At 51.4% G+C, this 18,844-nt stretch overlaps 2 protein-coding genes across 4 annotated transcripts in view; one reads left to right on the forward strand and one right to left on the reverse strand.

Annotated features, from left to right (window-relative positions):
* Positions 1-3,692: 3,692 nt before the first annotated feature.
* The window catches only part of LOC113939572 (dual specificity protein phosphatase 3), a 47,607-nt gene continuing 32,455 nt past the window's right edge, over positions 3,693-18,844 (reverse strand). The window contains exons 1-5 of one of the 2 annotated variants that reach the window (XM_027625880.2): positions 14,083-14,219; positions 13,825-13,876; positions 12,612-12,771; positions 9,794-10,020; positions 3,693-4,089 (exon numbers count right to left, since the gene is read on the reverse strand). In XM_027625880.2, the coding sequence (XP_027481681.1) occupies positions 3,884-4,089; positions 9,794-10,020; positions 12,612-12,771; positions 13,825-13,876 (645 nt within the window). In that variant the 5' untranslated portion in view covers positions 14,083-14,219 and the 3' untranslated portion in view covers positions 3,693-3,883. Of the gene's footprint in view, positions 4,090-9,793; positions 10,021-12,611; positions 12,772-13,824; positions 13,877-14,082; positions 14,220-18,844 lie in introns of those variants that run through there. The other variant, XM_027625878.1, reaches the window with a different exon arrangement.
* CFAP97D1 (CFAP97 domain containing 1) lies at positions 14,310-17,733 on the forward strand. 2 transcript variants are annotated; one of them, XM_027625881.1, is made up of 6 exons: positions 14,318-14,471; positions 14,999-15,069; positions 15,340-15,458; positions 16,411-16,534; positions 17,036-17,092; positions 17,604-17,733. In XM_027625881.1, exons 1-5 carry the CDS (start codon positions 14,348-14,350, stop codon positions 17,090-17,092), a joined length of 495 nt encoding a protein of 164 aa, XP_027481682.1. In that variant the 5' UTR covers positions 14,318-14,347; the 3' UTR covers positions 17,604-17,733. The 2 variants fall into 2 exon arrangements, with proteins under 2 accessions (XP_027481683.1, XP_027481682.1); XM_027625882.2 differs by lacking the exon at positions 16,411-16,534 and having other exon boundaries at positions 14,310-14,471; positions 17,604-17,732.

Here is an 18,844-nt window from a genome sequence, read left to right on the forward strand (position 1 = left end):
TATTCAAGAATATTCCAGTCAATTAACCCCCCCAAAAGCTGCAGTTTTTTAGAAACTAAATAAATAAAAAGATTATTCCTATCACGGGAAATTTCTGGTACTGGCAAGATAAGTTTAATCAACATCTACTGCATAAATTATAATCATCTCGGGACTGAGAATGAGTTCGGGAGGGTTAATTTTTAGATGATACTTATTTTTGAAAGTTAGACAAAAGCAAACATAAGAGCATCAGAGAAAATCAGCAGTGATAAGAAGGACAAAAAAGACCATTTCTATGTAATGTAAGACATTTATTTTGGTTACAGTTAGTGCTTTAACGCTGCTTGGTGATACAACAGACGTTAAACTTACTTTCCTTTAAAACCAATTTAATACCTTCCCCTTTTCTGTCCAGGAAACTCACACTTTCACAATCAAATTACCCTGAAAGCTGACAGGAGATAAATTAAGCTTCCAACCGCTCTACTCTCTCAGCCAGAGAGGGCGTCTACTTCCAATCAGGATAAAGTCTTGACTTGGTAAGACCCACACTGTTGGCTCTTCAGTGGTTCTCGACACCGGTTTTATGACAGAAAATTTCCTGCGAGGAAAGCGCATATCTTCCTATTGTAAGATCAGTGCTTATTTGGATTAAAACATTAGCATCTTAACATTAACTTGTGACACAAAAGGCACCAACATTCCCTTTCAAAAACCATCCATCACCATGGGTGGAACACAGTGCCACCTGCTGGTCATCATATTATTACATCCCCTATAATTCCCAGGTTGGGGTAAATTCCAGGTGGGGATTCTGAGAATCCTACAGTGTCAGAGCCAAAGGGACCTTAGAGGTCTTCTAGATGAGTCCCCTCGTTTGACAGATGGTGGTTTCTGCTCTCCAGATAACTCAGAGTGGCAGAGAAACAGACCAGCCTGTGGAGAGCGTACTGCTTTTAGACTTGAGAAGAAAACCATTTGGTGCTCTAATTTGACCTAGGTGGGGGTCTGCTAGTCAAAGAAAGGGATCAGGTCAGGGGGGAGGGCAAGGGCACCCTGAGTTCCTATTCCATCACTTCCCAGGGGTAGAAAGCCGTCCAGAAACAGCTTCCACTGGCCGTGGGCACGTGCTGGCTCTTACACAATAGATTTTTATTTTAACTCAAAAATTAGGAGCTAGATCTCATGAAGTAAAGCTAGGGTTTCTGGGGCCAAAGACTACCAAGAAATCCCCAGTTATCAGCATAAAAGTAGCCCCCAAGTAAAGGCAGTAATTTTCCCAATGGCCTGTTTGCCCTCATGCCCCCACAAAAAGGCCTTCAAGAGGTCCTGGCTAACTAGCCTGAGCAGCTATGGCTGTCCTATGGAGTGACCCCTTCCTGAGCGTGGGAGGGGGAGCCCTCGCCCGAGTCCCAGAGCCTCTTCCAGAAGTAGAGCAGAAAGCTCCAACTTAGGGACGCTACACGCTTCCTGGAGGAAGAGCCACACATTCTAACCGAATCGGGGACCCACACTTTTTGCTTCCTTTTCCTGGAGCGGGGATGGGTTTGTATCAACTCCCTCCCACCCTATTCCAGACCCCCCACCCACCCCGCGGCACCCCAGCTTGAATGGTTGTACTCCATCCACAAAACTGGCTCTCGCGTACACGGGCTGGGTCAAGGGCATATGCAGTGCACCTGGACACTCCCAGGGGGCTCCCTTCTTGGTGAGGAGCGTAGTATGGGACAAAGGATTCAGCTTCAGGGAGCAGCAAACCTGAAATCTGGCCTCAGCTCTTCCTTAGAGCCGGGACAGCCCAGGCACCATGCCCTCCAGCAGTCCAAACCCCAGTTCCTTTTTCTTAAAAGGTCACAATACATGAATAAGCTCTACCAACTTGATAGGGTTATTGGAAGGATCAAGTTAGATTAAGTGGGATGGTTCACTGGAAACTGAGGTGAGGTGCATGGGTTAGAGGATGGCCATTTTACTGAGGCGGGTCTATGTGGGCAGTCCGGTATCTGGAAAAGGCGACAGATCCTGGTTTGTTCAGGGTGGCTGTGGTCACAGAGGAAAGGGACCGTCCAGGCCCCGCACTGCTGGCCCTGTGGCGGGAAAGGCCATGACACCCGGGAACGAGGCCCCGTGGCACCCTGCTTCTCCTTGTCTAGCCAGACGCCCCTGGTCAACTCTGAAAAAGGCACATTCTCCACCTCGACAGGTTAACACTGCCTGAATTTCCATTTACAACTGAATTTTAAAGACTTGACTAAAGTCCTTGGTTTTTCACTTCTGGTAAGAATCCTTTTGCAAATCCTTGCAAGTGATCCTACCATGAATTCAGGTTTCTGGGAGCTTGATACACCCACCAGAACAACAACCTACATATATCTGGGGCTCAAAAAAAGTTTAATTCAGCAAACTTTTCTAGACCTCTGTGTGCTAGGAGCTGGGGGGTATGGCTGAGGACCAGCCTCCCTGCTGTTGGGGAACCTGAAGACGACAGGAATGAATCACTTTCCATGGCAACAATCATTTGAAGTCCTAACAAGACTGTATTCAAAACAAAACTCCTGAATTCTGACGAATGTGCACACACGTGTGAGCGTGAGTGCTAGTGCATTCTGACGTCATCCTTAAATTAGTCCTAAAAAAAGGTGGTTCCGGTTTGTATGTTTGCTCTACCACCAGTGAAGTCTACATTTGGAGGCTCTGCCGTGTTTCATTTTGGCCTGGCTGAGTCATTTTTGCTCTTAGGGCTCCAGGATCTTTCTTGGCAGCACAGAGCCCTAAGAACTACCTAAAAGTGGGCGGGGTGAGAGCCTGCTCCTCCATCCTCTGGCTGTGTTTCTGAGATACACACCCCCCTACACACCCACACACCCACCCTGTAATCGGCCAACTTCCTCCTTCTGTCCTTGGAATAGCAACCAAGACAAAAAGCAGTTAGCATGAGTGGCTTGAGCTCGCCAACGCTGTAACTCAGGACAAAACCTTTGTAATTCTTCAAATGGTGGGGTTTTTAAATAGGCTGGAACTTCAACACCCTGTTTTCTAAAATAGAATAAAAATAATAAAATAAAATAGAATAGAATAGAATAAAACCATGCCCAAGGCATCGCTCTTCTAACAATCCAAGTGACTGAGAGCAGTCCAAGGGAAATATTCCAAAGCAGCGGATTCTGAATGCAAGCCCTCCAAAGATTCATATTTTAGAAACTATGGACTTACAGGAGTCCTCCAGGGGAATGTCTGCCCACCTGATGGCCTCTTTGTTTGGGTATCTTTAATCCTACTGAAATACTTTAAAATGCAGTCTCTTCATGGGAATTTCCACCCACTAACTGCCAGCCACGGGGCCAGCTTCAGACCTCACAATGTGCCTCTGCCTATGAACAAGGTGTGGGCAGTGGGGAGGGGCCGGGGCACACAGGCATGGTGGGGAGAGAGGGGCCTGCGTTTGCATAGTTCCCTTACAGGGCTCGAGGTGCTGAGGTCCCCACTCAGGAGAAGACCCAGGGGTGGGTGCCAGGGAGCGGGGGAGGGAGGCAGGGGGCAACGGAGGTCAGGAGGGGCCCCGGGGGCATCTCGAGCCTTATACTCCCACAGACCTGCCTTGGGCCATCCAGGAGAAACATGCACGTCGCAGGCCTTCCCCCTCTGCGCCCCCACCTCAGGGAGAGGGCATCATAAACTGTAGGCACAGGACACACCAGGGAGCGACAATGCCTTCCTTAGCAAGCTTCTTTATATGCTCCCCAGGGGGAAAGTGGCCCAGGGCTGTATTGGGACAGACTTGTGGGCAAGTGCCTGGTGATGCTGGGAGCAGGGTACACTGTGTTTCCTAAACATGGCAGCTTGGGGCACCTGGACCAGGGCCTCCCCTCCCTGCCTCTAGAGAAGAGGCAGCAGGAGTGCCCTAGAGTTTCAACTTCCCCTCCTTGACTAGTTTCTCATTGAGCTGGCAGAGTTGGGCCAGGAAACCATCATTGGGGCCGATCTCACGGTTCTGCCTCACGATGCTCAGGGCAGACTTGACATCCATCTTCTGACGCATCATGAGGTAGGCAATCACGAGGGTTGGGGAGCGGCTGTAACCTTCCCGGCAGTGGACGAGGACCCGGCCTGAAAAAGAAAGAGGGGCACGTGAGCTGGAGTTGGGGCCGTCCGCACACAGCCCGACTCGAGTCAGAACTCTTCCGGGGAAGCGCCAATGAAAAGTACAACAAGACGCCCTTGTGTCCCCACCCGCATGGAAAAAGATGGAAAACACAGAGCACCAGTGAGGATGTGGAGAAGCAAGACTTCTCTCTGAGGCTGTGCAGGGCGGGGATGTACACCTGCACGTCACTCTGGCCGACTGTGGGGCCGCACGTACTCAAGCGGAACGCATGCAAGTCCTATGGCCCAGCAGGGAGGTGCACGCGTGTCCCCAAAAGACACGTGCCAGAATATTCAGAGGGCGGAGCTGTTCATAACGGCCCCAACTGGCAGCTCCCGAAGGCCCATCAATAGCAGGACAGATAAATAACAAGAAGGAGGGGTGCCTGGGCCACCCAGGCACCCCTGAATTTGAAATTTCCATCAAAAGCAAAACATATAGGGCCACTGGGTGGCCCAGTCGGTGAAGCGTCTGCCTTGGGCTCAGGTCATGATCTCAGGGTCCTGGGATTGAGCCCTGCTCAGCAGGGAGTCTCTGTTTCTCCCTCTGCTCCTACCCCCACTCGTGCTCTCTCTATCAAATAACAAAATAAAATCTTAAAAAGAAAACAACAGAGAAATGACCCAAATGTCCACCGGCAGGTGAACGGACAAACTGGGACACCTCCGCACGATGGACAACTCGTCAGCATTAAACAGGAAAGAGCTACGGCCATGTGCAGCCACACGGATGGAACTCACGGCAATTATACTGACAGGGGCCAGGCCAAGAAAACGAACCCGCCGTGTAATTCCATGTATACAAAAGTCTACAAAATGTACACTCATGTCTGGGGACAGAAAGCAGAGCCGTGGTTGCTTAGGAAAGGAAGGCGGAGGCGACAGAGGGGAGAGGTCACAGAGGCGCCTGAGGAAACGCCAGGGCTGGGGGGTGACGGACAGAGGGGAGAGGTCACAGAGGCGCCTGAGGAAACGCCAGGGCTGGGGGTGACGGGCGGGCTCACTATTGTGCTTGCGGTGATGGTCTCACAGGTGTGCACCTATGCCAAAACATCAAACTGTAGGCTTTATTTATTTTTTTAAAGATTTTATGTATTTATTTGACAGAGAGACACAGCGAGAGAGGGAACAGAGCAGGGGGAGTGGGAGAGGGAGAAGCAGGCTTCCCGCGGAGCAGGGAGCCCGATGCGGGGCTCGATCCCAGGACCCCGGGGTCATGACCCCAGCAGAAGGCAGACGCTTAACGACTGAGCCACCCAGGCGCCCCAAATTGTAGGCTTTAAATACGTGTGATTTGTTGAATGTCAATTATACCTCAACAAAGCGGTTTAAAAATATAAAAGGAACATGCATGTCGAATACAAACACAGGGACAGAAAAAATCAAAACACACAAACAAAAACACCCTCTCACGCCCTCCCCCCCATGGCCCACGAGGCCTGACGCAATCCAGCCCCCCCTTCTGAAGTCATCTCCTCCTCTCTGTCTCTCCAGACAGCGGGCCTCTCAGCCTGCAAACCTCTTTCCTCAGGTGTCTGCTCCCCGACCCACCTTCTCTAAAGCCACAACCCCCCCCCCACTCCTAGCCCTTCTCCCGCCTGCTTTAGTGCCCCCCACCACACAGGCCGGAAACGTTTTTTCACTTGTTTGCTGTCAGCTTTGCCTGAAACGGGGAAGCTCCACAAGGCAGGGGTGTCTGCCGTTTTGCTCCCCGCTGCATCCCCAGCATTTGGTGAAAGAAAGCATCAACAAGTCCCAGCACACTGCATTTCCACTGTGGAGGGGGGCGTCCCTGGGACCCACAAGCCTTGGCTTCTCTCTGCCATCAGCCCCTCCCACCACAGAGCCTTAGTTCAGGTCCTCATCACCCTCACCTCCACCCCCTCCACGCCTCCAAACCGAGCTCTCGCTTTACCCTCACCACCACCAATCCACACTCCCCCCAGCAGCCGGAAGGGGCTTTCTAAAATTTAAAAACAACCTGTCACCCTTTGCAGGACTTCTAGTCTCCAAGGTGTGGCTTACAAGGCCAAGTGCCCACGGCCCTGATACCTCCCCGTGCTTTCCCACACCCCAGTGCCTCTGCACGTGTCATTCCCTCTACCTGGAACACAGTCTCTCTTTTGGCCACCTGGCAAACTCCTACTCATCCCTTAAAACCCCAGTTCAAGTATTTCCTTTGTCAGCATAGGGATTTAGAACCAAAATCTTTGGGGCGCCTTGGTGGCTCAGTTGGTTGAGTGTCTGACTCTTGATTTCGGTTCATGTCACAGTCTGAGGGTCATGAGACTGAGCCCTGCACCGAACCTCCCCCCCTCCCCCGGAGGGGCACATGTGCACACACACTCTCTTTCTCTCAAATAAATAATACATCTTTTTTTGAGAGAGAGAAAGAGCACGTGCGTGCGTGAGCCAGGGACGGGGGCTAGGAGGCGGGGAGGACAGAGGGCTAGGGAGGGGCAAGCAGACTCCCTGCTGAGCGCAGAGCCATAGGCAAGGTTCAGTCTCAGGAACCTGAGCTCATGACCTGAGCCAAAACCAAGAGTGGGACTCTCAACTGAATGATCCACCCTGGCGCCCCGAAAAATAAATCTTAAAAAAAAAAAAAAAAGAACCAAGACCTTTGAAGTCATATGAATGTGGGCTTAACTTTTAACTTGCTGGTTGCGATGGTTACATGTGTCAACTCCGCTTGTCTACGATGCCCAGTTGCTTGGGCAAACACTAGTCTAGAAGGTATTTCCTGGATGTAATTAACACCAACTATCAGTTGACCTTCAGTAAAGGAGACTGCCCTTAATCATGTCGACGGGCCTCACCCAATCAGTTAAAGATCTTAAGAGCAAAAAGTGAGGTTCGCTGGAGAAGAAAACCTTCTGCCTCGAGGCTGTAATAAAGAAGCCTGGCCCCGAATTTCCAGCCTGCCACTCTGCCCTACAGATTTCAGAGTTGCCAGATCCTATAATCATGTGAGCCCATTCCTTAAAATAAATAATATCTATTTATTCTATTGGTTCTGTTTTGCTGGCCAGTACACTGCTTATGAGCTCTGTGACCCACCTAGGCCCCCACACCTCGATTTCCTCATCCGTGTTAATACTACCCATTGCACCGTGTTGTCAGAGGACTGAAGGTAATGTCATATAAAGCCCTTAGGCTAGTGTCTGGCATATGCAAGCACTCAATAATGAACTCCTAGCCAGCAACAGGAGTTGTCTGGTGGCACCCAGAACCTTCTACAACAGCGGCCTGGCTCTGTGCCACTGTTGGCCATGCACAGATCTATGCTCCTCCACCAGACTGTGCGTGCCTTAAGGGCACGGACTGTGGGGTATTGATTTCTGGATGCCCTACAACTTCTAGTATGCACTTGGTGCTCAATAAATATTTGCTGACTAGCCAAGTGAATGATTATCCACCAATGCCTCTATCCTGCCATTATTTTGAAGGAAATCTGCTAGCCCAGAGGTCAAACAGAGTCTCTTCTGTTCCCATCACCCTACCCCAAAACAGGACTCTATTCTCCCCGTGCCTCCCAAGCAGGAAGGGGGAGTCCGCCACTCTCCTGCCCATTCCCTCTCTAGCCAGTATAGCCAAAGGATGCGCAGTGGGGCTCTCCCTGCCCAGGCCCTGCAGAGCCGCTGCCTCACCACCTGGTAGATAATCAGCAGCCCAGGACTCATAGAGCCCATCGGGAAGGGGAAGGTCCGACTCCCATCCCTCCAGGCCCCACCCAGATAACACCTCCTCCGTATAAGCCTCCCTTGATCCAGTCAGGAAGTGACTGCTTCCTCCTCTGAGCACTCCTGGCTCATCCCACTTCTCCAAAGTGAGGGACGCCTGGCTCCCCCGAGCCCTGCACCCTGCGGGAGGCCAGTGTATTTCTGTTCACTCACTCAGCCAGTCAATCCTAGAGGCATTTACACTTGGCATGAGAGCCCACGGAATTTATTTTTGTCACTCACTCGGTAATTATTTGCAATGTGTCTGCTACGTGCCCAATGCTATATCGCGTGCTGGGGAGACAGACAGGGACAGAGTGGACCCAGCCTGAGGGTAGGCTTCATGGAAGACAGAACACTATGCCCGGTGCTAAGGCACAAGGTGGAGTTTGCCAGAAGACAAGGTAGGGAGAGGCAGAGAGAACTTTCCAGACTGACAACTTAGCCCATGCCACCTCCTGCTAAGGCAGGAGGTCACAAAAAGTCAAGGTCTGTTCCTAGTGGTAGGGGAAGGGGAAACAAAGTCAGAAAGCTCTAAGTTCCCCGAGTGCATGACCAACCCATATACAAGAAGAGCAAAATCCATCCCCTTAACTGGGCCGCTCGCTCCCATCTACACAGGAACTCAGTACAGCCGGAACGGAGGGGGTGACATACACGAGACTGTAATGGACCATGAAGGGGCTGATAGTAGAGCCTGCAGATTTCCCGGGTGATAAAACCTCCCTCCTGAGCCCCAGACATGTGATAACCAGCGTCTAGTCCACACTGGTCACTGGAAATCATTCCAGGGGGAGGCTGCTGGACAAGAGAAGCAGAGACAGGCCAGAAGCAGGGGGACAAGGCTGATTGCACATTCACAGGGCTCACCTCCCCTGAAAAGGCTGTGGGTCAGGGAGGAAGAGGCTGGGGGACGCAGCCTGAAGGTAAAGGCAGATGCTGAGAGGAACAAGCTAAAAGCAGGAAGGGCAGGTGGCCCGGCCTGCTCAACTGAGGTCTGCCCTCTGCCTTCCAGGTTTCCCCCCGGGGGGCGGCCTGCCTGACTTCCAGTGCCTCCGCAGTTTTCCTTCAGTCTTAGATTTGTGCTGCAGGAAGCATTTAGAAAGTGGCTGGAAGATGTGGCCTGTGGGCTATAGCTTGCTGAGCACCAGCCTAAGCCAGTCATGGCTGCCCCATTCCCCTGGCCGGGCATTCATGTAAGCCAACTCCAGCCAGTGAGATGTGAGGGGAAGCCCACTGAGGGGTTTCTGAGGACCCTTCTACTTGCTCTTTATTTTTATTATTTACTTATTTTTAAGATTTTATGTATTTATTTGAGAGAGAGAGCACGAGCCGGGCAGAGGAGCAGAGGGGGCAGGAGAAGCAGACTCCCTCTGCTGAGCAGGGAGCCCGACACGGGGCTCGATCCCAAGACCCTGGGATCAAGACCTGAGCTGAAGGCAGACGCTTAACCAACTGAGCCACCCAGGAGCCCTTCTACTTGCTCTTTAAAAAAAGGAAGAAACATGAGGAAGAGACGGCTGCCAGGTCTTTTGCTATACTTCGTCCCGCCAGGGTGTGGTGACTGGGTCTGCCACCGCCATCTTGGGACCACTAGGGGAGAGCCCAGAAGGTGGCAGGGGGAAGATGCCGCCACTGAGCTGCTGAATCAACCAGCCCCAGAGCTCCAACACCTCAGCACTTCTTATCACAGAAGATAAATCGTTATTGCTGAACCTATCTGAATTGGGGGCATGGCGGGGAGTGGCTAGAAATGAACTCCCAGCCAAAGTCCACTCAAACACCAGGACCCCGGAGGCTGCCACTGTGAGAAAGGTTTGTACATCTTGTGTAACGTGGGGCCTCTTGACAGGTTCCAAGAGGAAGCCAGCTGTGGGCCTGTTTTCTAGAAAAAAAGTCCAGTCAAAGCTGCCCTTGCCTTGTTTCCTGGACCGCAGGTGTCTTACCATTCTTTTGAGCCAAGGCCTGGTCGATGAAGTCTGCAGCCCTTTCAAAGTAGGCGCTGAGGTTGAACTCCTGCGTGTCATTGGCCTTGATGCCCAGGTAGGTGATACCGGAGTCCTTGTAGAAGTTGGCATTGGTGTTGACGTGCATGAAGGACCTGCCCTCAGCAGCGTTCAGCACATGGGTGATGCCTAGTTTCTGCAGCTTGGGGATGTCTTGCGCCACAGACCTGGACAGGAGACAGCAACAGGGGATGATTAACTCACCAACTGGCAGCCGCGGGGGGAGGAAGATGGAGAAGATTCTAAGTCTCCTGGCAAAGCTAGGAACTGTCCACGCTCGGCCCCTGCCGGCTTCCCCTCATCTTATGACCTACCTCCCTCCCTCCAGCCATATCTAATTACCGGCAGCTTCCCCAGATAGCTGGGGCGTTTCATGCCCATGTTTGTTCCCTCCCTCCGGAATGCCCTTCTCAAGCTTCTCCCTGGACACACACCCTCTCATTTTCCACCACCCTCTGCAGCATGTCCCGATCGCCCCTCCACCCCATCTGGCATCGTGCTCCCCTATCCTGTGGTGGTGGTACAACCCAGTGGCTCAAAATGGGCTCTAGAGCCAGACTGCCTGGGTCTGAATCCAACCCTCAGACTTCCCAGCCAGATGACCTTGAGCAAGCCACTTAACCTTTTGGTGACTCAGTTTCCCTGTCTGTCAAATGGGGCTGATACCCCTTGGGGTGGCTGTGTTAAATGAGCGGTCCCATAGACAGAGCGTGACACTGTGGTCCGTGTTCTTCTAATGCCTGATTGTGCTTATTTGTTCTGAGCTCCTGGAGGGAGTAACCCGGTCTGCCTTCCCAGCACCTGCTACAGCACCGGGCACGTATTAGGTGCCGAATGACTATGTAGTGAATCAGTGAAAAAGAAGGACATCAGCACATCCGAGGCAGCCTCCTTCCTCGGATCATAAAGAACGGCAGCCCCTCCAGTCCCCCAGAGGGACCTTTCCGCCACAGAGCACTAGCCACGTCTCTGAAGCCCTCCTGGGTGAGCAAGCACTTGGGGACCGAGTGGCGCCAACAGAACTCTGGGGGTTATAAAACATTTGATCTGAATAGTCAAAGGGCTCCTTTATTTCATCTCCCAACAACATCCCAATTCAAACAGCAGTTTATACTTCACAAAACGCTTTCTCCGACTCGATGGCGTCTGCCTGTCACAGCAGCCTGTAAGGAAGCAAGGCCTGGGCTTGAGCTCTGGCCCCACAGGACGGCGGGAGGATGAGCTGTGGGTCACACGGGCTGCTGGCAGCCGAGCTGGGAGGAGGCCTGACACCAGCCCTGCTCTGCCCGCCCCCCTCACTCTGCCTGTCATGTCCACATCAACTGCATATCCTGAGTTCTAGAAAATGAGGCTCATACAGGCTCCTCTTTGCCTGTGAGCCCTGATTTGGTTCAGGGGGCTCCCAATGGGCAGGGAGCACTTGGCCCCCTGCTGAGTGCCCCCCCCAACACACCCCTGGTCAGGTCAAAGCCAGATTCGTTAATCAGGCAGGGGATGTGTTTTTCTACAGTGGTCTTCAGCACTGGCCACTCTGGCTGCCACCAGACAGACATTCACAACCTCGGTTTCCACCCAGGAAGTAGGGGCAGCTGAATATGCCAAACTGTCCGAGAGCACAGGGTCCCTGAGGGTGCCACGGCTACATGCTGCTTGGGTGTCTGGACAGGGCGCTATCCTCAGAACTTTGCAATTCCCTGAGCCCTTTGGCTGAGGCTCTGGGACTGTTGCAGCTGTCCCTGCTCACAACGCTGCACATGGTTGTAAAGCAGTGGTTGATTAAAAAAACTCTGAAGGTGAGCTCCCATTCACCTCCCTTATGCATTACAAATTCAACATTCAACAAATTTACCATTGCCATTACTATCACTATGAATGTGCACTGTAAGTGCCTGACACAGAGTAGGTGCTCAATACGGTGAATGAAGGGATGGAGTGGATGAGACTGTCCCCCATGAAAGTGGGCCCTGCCTTATGGACCCCTGTTAGCCCCGCGAGGACCCCCGTTTTTGCGGCAGCCCTTAGCAGGATAAGCAGCAGGACAGGGGATACAGACATGAACGAGACATTGACTCTGTCCTCACAGTCCCTCAACCACCCTGGGCCACCATTTCCTCCCGGATAAAAGGAGAGAAGGAAGTTAGTTCTGGGTTTCCAACACGCAGACCCTGGCCCATAGAGCGTAGGGCGTCGGTAAATCAAACCCTATCCGGAAAGCAGGCGAAGGAGCGAGGGAACCCCAGCCCAGCTCTCCGGATCCCTCATTTGGAGTATTTCGATTCCTTGATCTAGCCTGCCCAGCCAGGAAAGTTCCACGCCCGATTTGTGACGTCAGCCAGTTGCCATGGCAGCGAAGGCAGACATTCCGCGGTGACCTCACTGCAGAACCAGGCAGCTGTCACATGACGCGCGGGCTGGAGACCGGCCGGGTGACAGAGGGCCACCTGTTAAGTGATCACGGTAGCCCGACCCCGCCCAAAGCCGAGCCCCTAGAGGGCGGCGGCTTCGGGCCGGACGCCGGGCTGGCCGAGCGTCCCGGGATCCGGGCCCCCCGCGAGGAGGAGGACCGCGCGGGGCCGGGGCGGGGTCTAGCCCCTCCGCTCCCCGCGCGGGGGCGGTCGGCGACTCCAGCCCCTCCCCCGCCCCTGCGATGCTCCCGGACGGCGACCACGCCCCGCACCGCCCACCACCACCCCCCCGCACGCCCGCGACGCCCCCACCCCGGCTTTCGGGTGGGCGGGGCGCCCCGGCTGCTACTCACGCGTTGCCCACGTAGATCCTGGGGGTGACCTCGTTGCAGGGCTGGCTCGGCAGGCTGTAGCAGCCGCTGCCGTCCGACAGCAGGTCGTTGAGATCCTGCACCGAGAGCTCGAACGGGCCGGACATGGCGGCTGCCGGGCCCTGCACGGCGGGGCAGCAGCCTGCGAGGGGAGAGCCGCCGGGTCAGCTGGGCGGGGGCTCCGAAGCCGGGACCCGCCCCGTCCCGCCCCGGAGGCGGGCCCGCCGGGCGCGGGAAAAGGCGGAGCGCGGACGAGCGGCGCGCTGCGCTCCCTGTAGGCAGGCGCGGCGCCGGGCGCCGCGCGGACGCTCTGGGGGACCCCGGGCCTGTCGGCCCCCCCACCCCGGCGAAGATGGCGCCACCCAGGAGTTTCGGGGGTCCTCGGCCCACGCCCAGCTGAGGCCTTTCCTGCATCATTATAAATGGGGAAGTGCAGTAACTTCATTGGATTAAACGCAGAGAGCAATAAATGTTCCCACTGAACGGGGTACACACAGGTGTCGCTTAGTTTTTGCAGGATTACCGGGACACCCGATTCCGCTTGTGCGCTGATCTGCCTGCTGCGGACCAGCGGCATTGACACCACCCGGGAGCTGGTCAGAATTGCGAAATCTCCGCCCCAGCCCAGCCCCGCTGAATGAGAATGTGCATTTTACAGGCCCCCCTGGCGATCCTTAGAAAGGTTAAAGTTTGGGAAGCCCAACTCTGAGGCACATTTCTTCCAACCTTTACTGGGAGTCAGCACCGGGCTTCAAAGCTTGGACTCTGTGCAACCAGGCTTGGCATTCTGACCCTGGCAAATCAACCTCTCTGAGCCTGCTTGCTGGGGGTAAAAAATGGGATACTAGTACCTAACTCCTAGGGTTCTTTGAAAGATTGAATGTGACACTCAAGGAAAGCGCCCGGTGAGCACTCAGTAGGTGTTCTCCCTCTACATCACCCACTAGGTGCCACTACACGTGCTAGCATGGAGATGAATCAGGCTCCTTTGCAGCCCTTCCAGGAGCAGCCGCTAGCCTACCATGAGCCTCGTCAGTGTTGGCAGCCCCCCATTTGCTGAAATCCCACTAAAAGCAGAAAACAATCTCTGTCCTCCTGACGATGGCAGATTCCCACCCCACCCCCACTCCTCCAAAAAGCGAATATCCCAGGAATTTAGGAAACCCCCCATCCTGAGCCCTGCCCTGCCACTAACTTGGTTCCTGAGCAGCAGAGCAGGCTATTGCTTTGGACTTCAGGTTCTTCATCTGCAAAATGAAAAAACTGGATGAGACTCTCATTAAGGTCATCTTTCACCTCCCCACAAAAGCTTGTGGTCTCACACCTCCAGAAGATCTACTGTGGTGGAGACTCCTTAGCTTATAGCTGAAGGTGTGTGACCAAAGCTGGACTTCTCCATCCCCACCCCCCACCTCCCACCGGGTGCCTTCCCACCCCTCCCAGCACACCACACCTTTTCCCCCTGGTGTTGGTGGCATCCGCAGGCCGGGCGGGTGGGAGAGATTCTGAGTCTTGACCCTCATCTTGATTTGGACCTGTGTTAGCTTCCAAACAGAAGCCCAGGGACAGCCAAGCATGCTCTGCCGCTCCTCTTCCTTCCCCAAGACCTGTCCCTGATGTCATAAGGGGGTAACTATGACAACCTGTAATGGGGACCGCTAAGTACCTCACAGAGGAGCCTGGGTGCCTCATTTCTGAAGTGAGACTAGGAAGAGAAGATGAACAATTCCCTGGATTATCTAGCCTACCCTGTAATTGTTTCTAATCACAGACAGAGCACAACCTTCAGAAAGAAGCTGGACTTTGGCCACTACATATTTCACAAGAATAGAATACAAATAGGTATGTGGGCAGTTGGGGTGGGACACTGTGATTAGGAGTTCTGGAAGGGTCCACACCTTAGAGATAGTGACAGTAAACCAGACCAGTACATGGCTTTGTGATGATATGGCCTTCTCTGCTGGGTTGGGTCAAGAGGACGTTGGCGTCAGTGACAAAATTTACCAATGGATGGAAATGCTCACTTAAAACTCTTTAAAGCCAGAGTAAGCTAGAGAGACAGTAGAACTCCAGCTCCCAACAGGCTAGTTGTACTGGGAAAGGATGGGAGAGAATCTTTCATTAGATGCAAAGGACATTCATCTCTGTTGTAGTTTTTCTCGTCCTCACATTCTGTTATTTGTGCTGAAAACTCTTCAAAGATGTCAGTTTGGGAAATTAAACTAACCTAAAATTCCTGAACCAGAGTAAGGTCAGAACTCAAAATTGTCATGTTTATTAGTCGGGGCAGTTGTCTGGAACGTGAGCAGGTTTTCCGAGGTAGCTAAGAGGACCCCTGTGTAGTAACATGGCTCTCTTTTATCCTCTAGTGAAGCCTACTGTTGATACCAAACCTCCAGTGGCGCACACACATCACATTTTAAAACTGAGCAAACTACAGGTATTCGTTCTTGCCCTCTGTGGATGTACTTTATTATCGATTTTTATCAATGTCCTGAAGAGGCCCAGTTTCCCAGAGTTATAAATACCCTCCTCACCCAGAGATTTGTTAAGATTCCCTGCCCTTTGCACACCACCCATCCCTATGCTCTCCTCCCAGGCTCCACTGCGGCCCTCAATTTGCCCCTTTCCCACCATTCCAGAGGAGGGTGATGCGGAGCCTTTGGGTGTTGAACGATGTGACCATGGTGGGGATGCGGTTTCTTACCAGGGTGAACAAAAGCGAATCGACAAAATCGAATACGAAAACAAGCAACTGTGTCAGAAAATCGCAAAGGCCCATCGTGGCCCTGCCAAGGTGGATTGCTGGAATGAATATTTTTCCAAGAGGTAGTGTTCTCTCTCCTCTCTTCATGTTTGGGAAGTCAAAATTGACTTTCCCCTTGTTGGCTTTTAGTGCGAGGTTCTCCTGAGCAGGAGGTGTACTCGAGAGAAGGTATCTTGATGGTAGCCAGAGACCAGGTTAAGGAGAATGAAAACTATCCAAAACGGGGACCTTTCTCTAGTTGGTAAAGAGCTAACTTTTATTGCAGCCAAGAGAATTTTTGGAATTCTATTCAGAGTTTGTCACAAGAAAACACTGCACACTTTTATAAAATGGTGACCGTAGCTGGGACTATGACACAGCATTCTTAAGAATCGGTTCCTCAAATATTTCCTGAGGAACTATTATGTGCTAAGTGCTATGAATACAAAGATGAAATGAGATATATATGTTTCCCAGCCTCAAAAAACTCAAGACCTGTTAGGGGAGACTTTTCTGTAAATAATAATGCTGTGTAGACAGGGCTACAAAAGAAGTGTATGCAAGGGAAAGAATTTGGTCGTGTGAGGGGGGAGGGCGTGTCAAGGTGCCTTTCCTATATCCTGTGTATCTGAAACCATTGAACGGTGAGATGAAGTGAAGCAAAACTCGTCACCAGCCTTTTGTGATGTGTCCATAGGCAAGACCTTCCCCCGTCATATAAACCAGACATTCTCAGTCCTGGTTTCACATAATTATTCCTGGGGTGCTTTTACAAAATGCCAATGCCCAAGCTGCACCCAGACCAATAAAGTAGAATCTTCTAGTGGACATCAGGGTTGAGAACCACTGATAGAAACCTGCCAACGTTGTGCCCGGACCCCAGAGCGTAGTCTAGTTCAACAGGGGTAGGGGGTTCTCTGGGCTCAGCAGGAAAGTCTGTTCCCTGCACTTAGGCAGCCTGGGTTTACGACATCACGACTTCATCCAGGAAAGGAATTTTATTCTCCGGCCATCTCAGGATTTTGTGTTTTTCAGCTTAAACAGAGAAACAAGGAACCGGGAACTAGTGAGAATCACTGTGGAAAACCAGGGCATTCTGAAGAGGCTTGGTGATCGCAAACCCCACTATGACCGCAGGTTGTCCGAGATGGACTGGCAGGCACGTGGCTACTCTGTGCTCCTCCCTTGCACCCACACAGTTCGTCTGTGTTCAGAGTAGAGTCGGTCTCAGAAGAGACCCCCTAAGCGGCTGAGGGAGAGATCATGCAAAATGCAGCAACTGGTAAAAGAAAAACCACCCAGAGCAAACAAAGCTAACGACAGGAGCGAACCATCCAGGAGCTAATCCATTTGCTCCTTGGGTAGAAAAGCCACCATGCGTCAGTTTCAGAAACTATCTGGTAGCATCTTCCCTCAAGCTTTAATTCATTAAAAAAAAGACTGAATGTACAAGCAAAAAGGAGGAAGGGTACACGATTTCCTTCATTTAGGAACAACCCTTCAAGAAGGAAAAAAAAGCCTTCTGCGGTCTTTTTAAAAAAACCCCACTCCCTGGCTTGGGTCTGTAAGCCTTTTCTAAGCCAGCCTTAGGAGCTAGACCTTCAACTTTAGCACCAGCCCCATGGCATTGACATAAATCTTTCTGATTTTTCCCTTCAAGAATTCAAGGCGCTATATCAAAAATACAACAAGATATCTTCTCTCCCAAGATGAATAGGTATGTCTTAACACGGCTGCTTCTTACTGGGAAATACAGTGATCATGGCTGATAGCAAAGCCCTAAGAACTATACAGATGGAGCACAAGGGACCCAGTTAAAGGGATGGATTTTTGCCCTTCTAGTACAGAAGGAACTTAGAGCTCTCTGTTTCCTCTCTCCAAACGAGGAGGAAATGGCTGGGCTTTGTCATCAGCTTTGAGTCTTTCCGTGAGTCTAAGGGGAAGTGATTTGTTGCAGTAGGATGTAAACAGGAGGTCTCATGGCTTTCTTATTGCGCCAAAGTTACTTTACTCTGTCACTATTCAAGTACGGTTGTGTTGGCATTTTGTATTATTTCACATTATTAGGAATGACTAAGTTGTGTGTGTGTGTGTGTGTGTGTGTGTGTGTGTGTGTGTGTGTTTTGCCCCTGGGGAGAAGGATAAATGGACACTCAGGCTTTCCAAAGAATAGTTCTGTATAATTGATGTTTCTCCATTTCTCTCCCTCTCCTCTCCCTGAATACAAGGTTACTCACCATGGAAAAGATACAAGAGAAAGCCCTAAGATTTCTTAGCTGCTTAGAATTTCAAGACACTCCTAAGTGGCTGAATGCTTAATCTTAGGATGCTACAATAAAGCTTGGAACATAAAATGAGTAAGTTACATTGAAACTATCCAAAGGCTTTAAGTCCCATCCCAAAATGGGGACAGAGTGGAGCATGCGGAAGGGAGAATGCAATAAGCATTTTTATTTGGGACTATGAAAAGAAGTTTCTCTGAGAAAGTAAGAGAGAGGAATGCCTTTTTAAAACATAACACCATCGGGCACCTGGGGTGGCTCAGTTGGTTGGGCGACTACCTTCGGCTCAGGTCATGATCCTGGAGTCCCGGGAAGGTCATGATCCTGGAGTCCCGGGATCGAGTCCCACATCGGGCTCCCTGCTGAGCAGGGAGTCTGCTTCTCCCTCTGAACCTCTTCCCTCTCATGCTCTCTATCTCTCATTCTCTCTCTCTCAAATAAATAAATAAAATCTTAAAAAAAAAAAACATAACACCGTTGCCATCATCCTAGAGGGGAGGAAGGTGGGGTTAAGATGACCCGGCCCCAAGTACAGCTCTGTGAAAATGGAAAACAGAAGCACTTGGTAAGATTAAGGTTCAGACAACACAGAAAACAAACGCCATTAGTCTCTCTGTGAATACACAGCATTGGAAAAGAATGCTCCATTGAAGTTTCCACGTACTCTGTTCATTTATAGGGAACAGCAACAGTGAAAGTGTCAAACATATCTCAAAACATATGGCAAGACAACGCTGCATGACTGCCATGACTGATCGTGCTGGGTTTGAGCCTTTTTAAGCTTTTTATACTGAAAGAGAGTAGAGCTTAAGTGTTCTCATCACAAATAAATAAACTTTTTATTTTAAAATAATTAGATTCACAGGAAGTTGCAAATAAATGTACGCGGGGGCAGGGGGGCTCCTCCACCCTTCACCGAGCTTCCCCCAAAGTTAGCATCTTGTGTAACTGTAATACGATATCAATCCGGGAGGCTGACGTTGGTACAATCCATAGAGTGCATACAAATTTCACCAGTTATACATGCACTCGTGTGTGTGTGTGTGTGTGTGTGTGTGTGTGTGTCTGTGTGTAGCTCTATGTAATGTTATCAGATGTGTAGCTTTGGGTAACTACAGTCACATTCAAGATACATAGTTGACTGTACCATCATCAAAATACTCCATGGTACCACCCCTTTTAGTGAC

The sequence above is a fragment of the Zalophus californianus genome, chromosome 16 (assembly GCF_009762305.2).
Source record: "Zalophus californianus isolate mZalCal1 chromosome 16, mZalCal1.pri.v2, whole genome shotgun sequence".
In the NCBI taxonomy this organism is placed as follows: Eukaryota; Metazoa; Chordata; class Mammalia; order Carnivora; family Otariidae; genus Zalophus; species Zalophus californianus.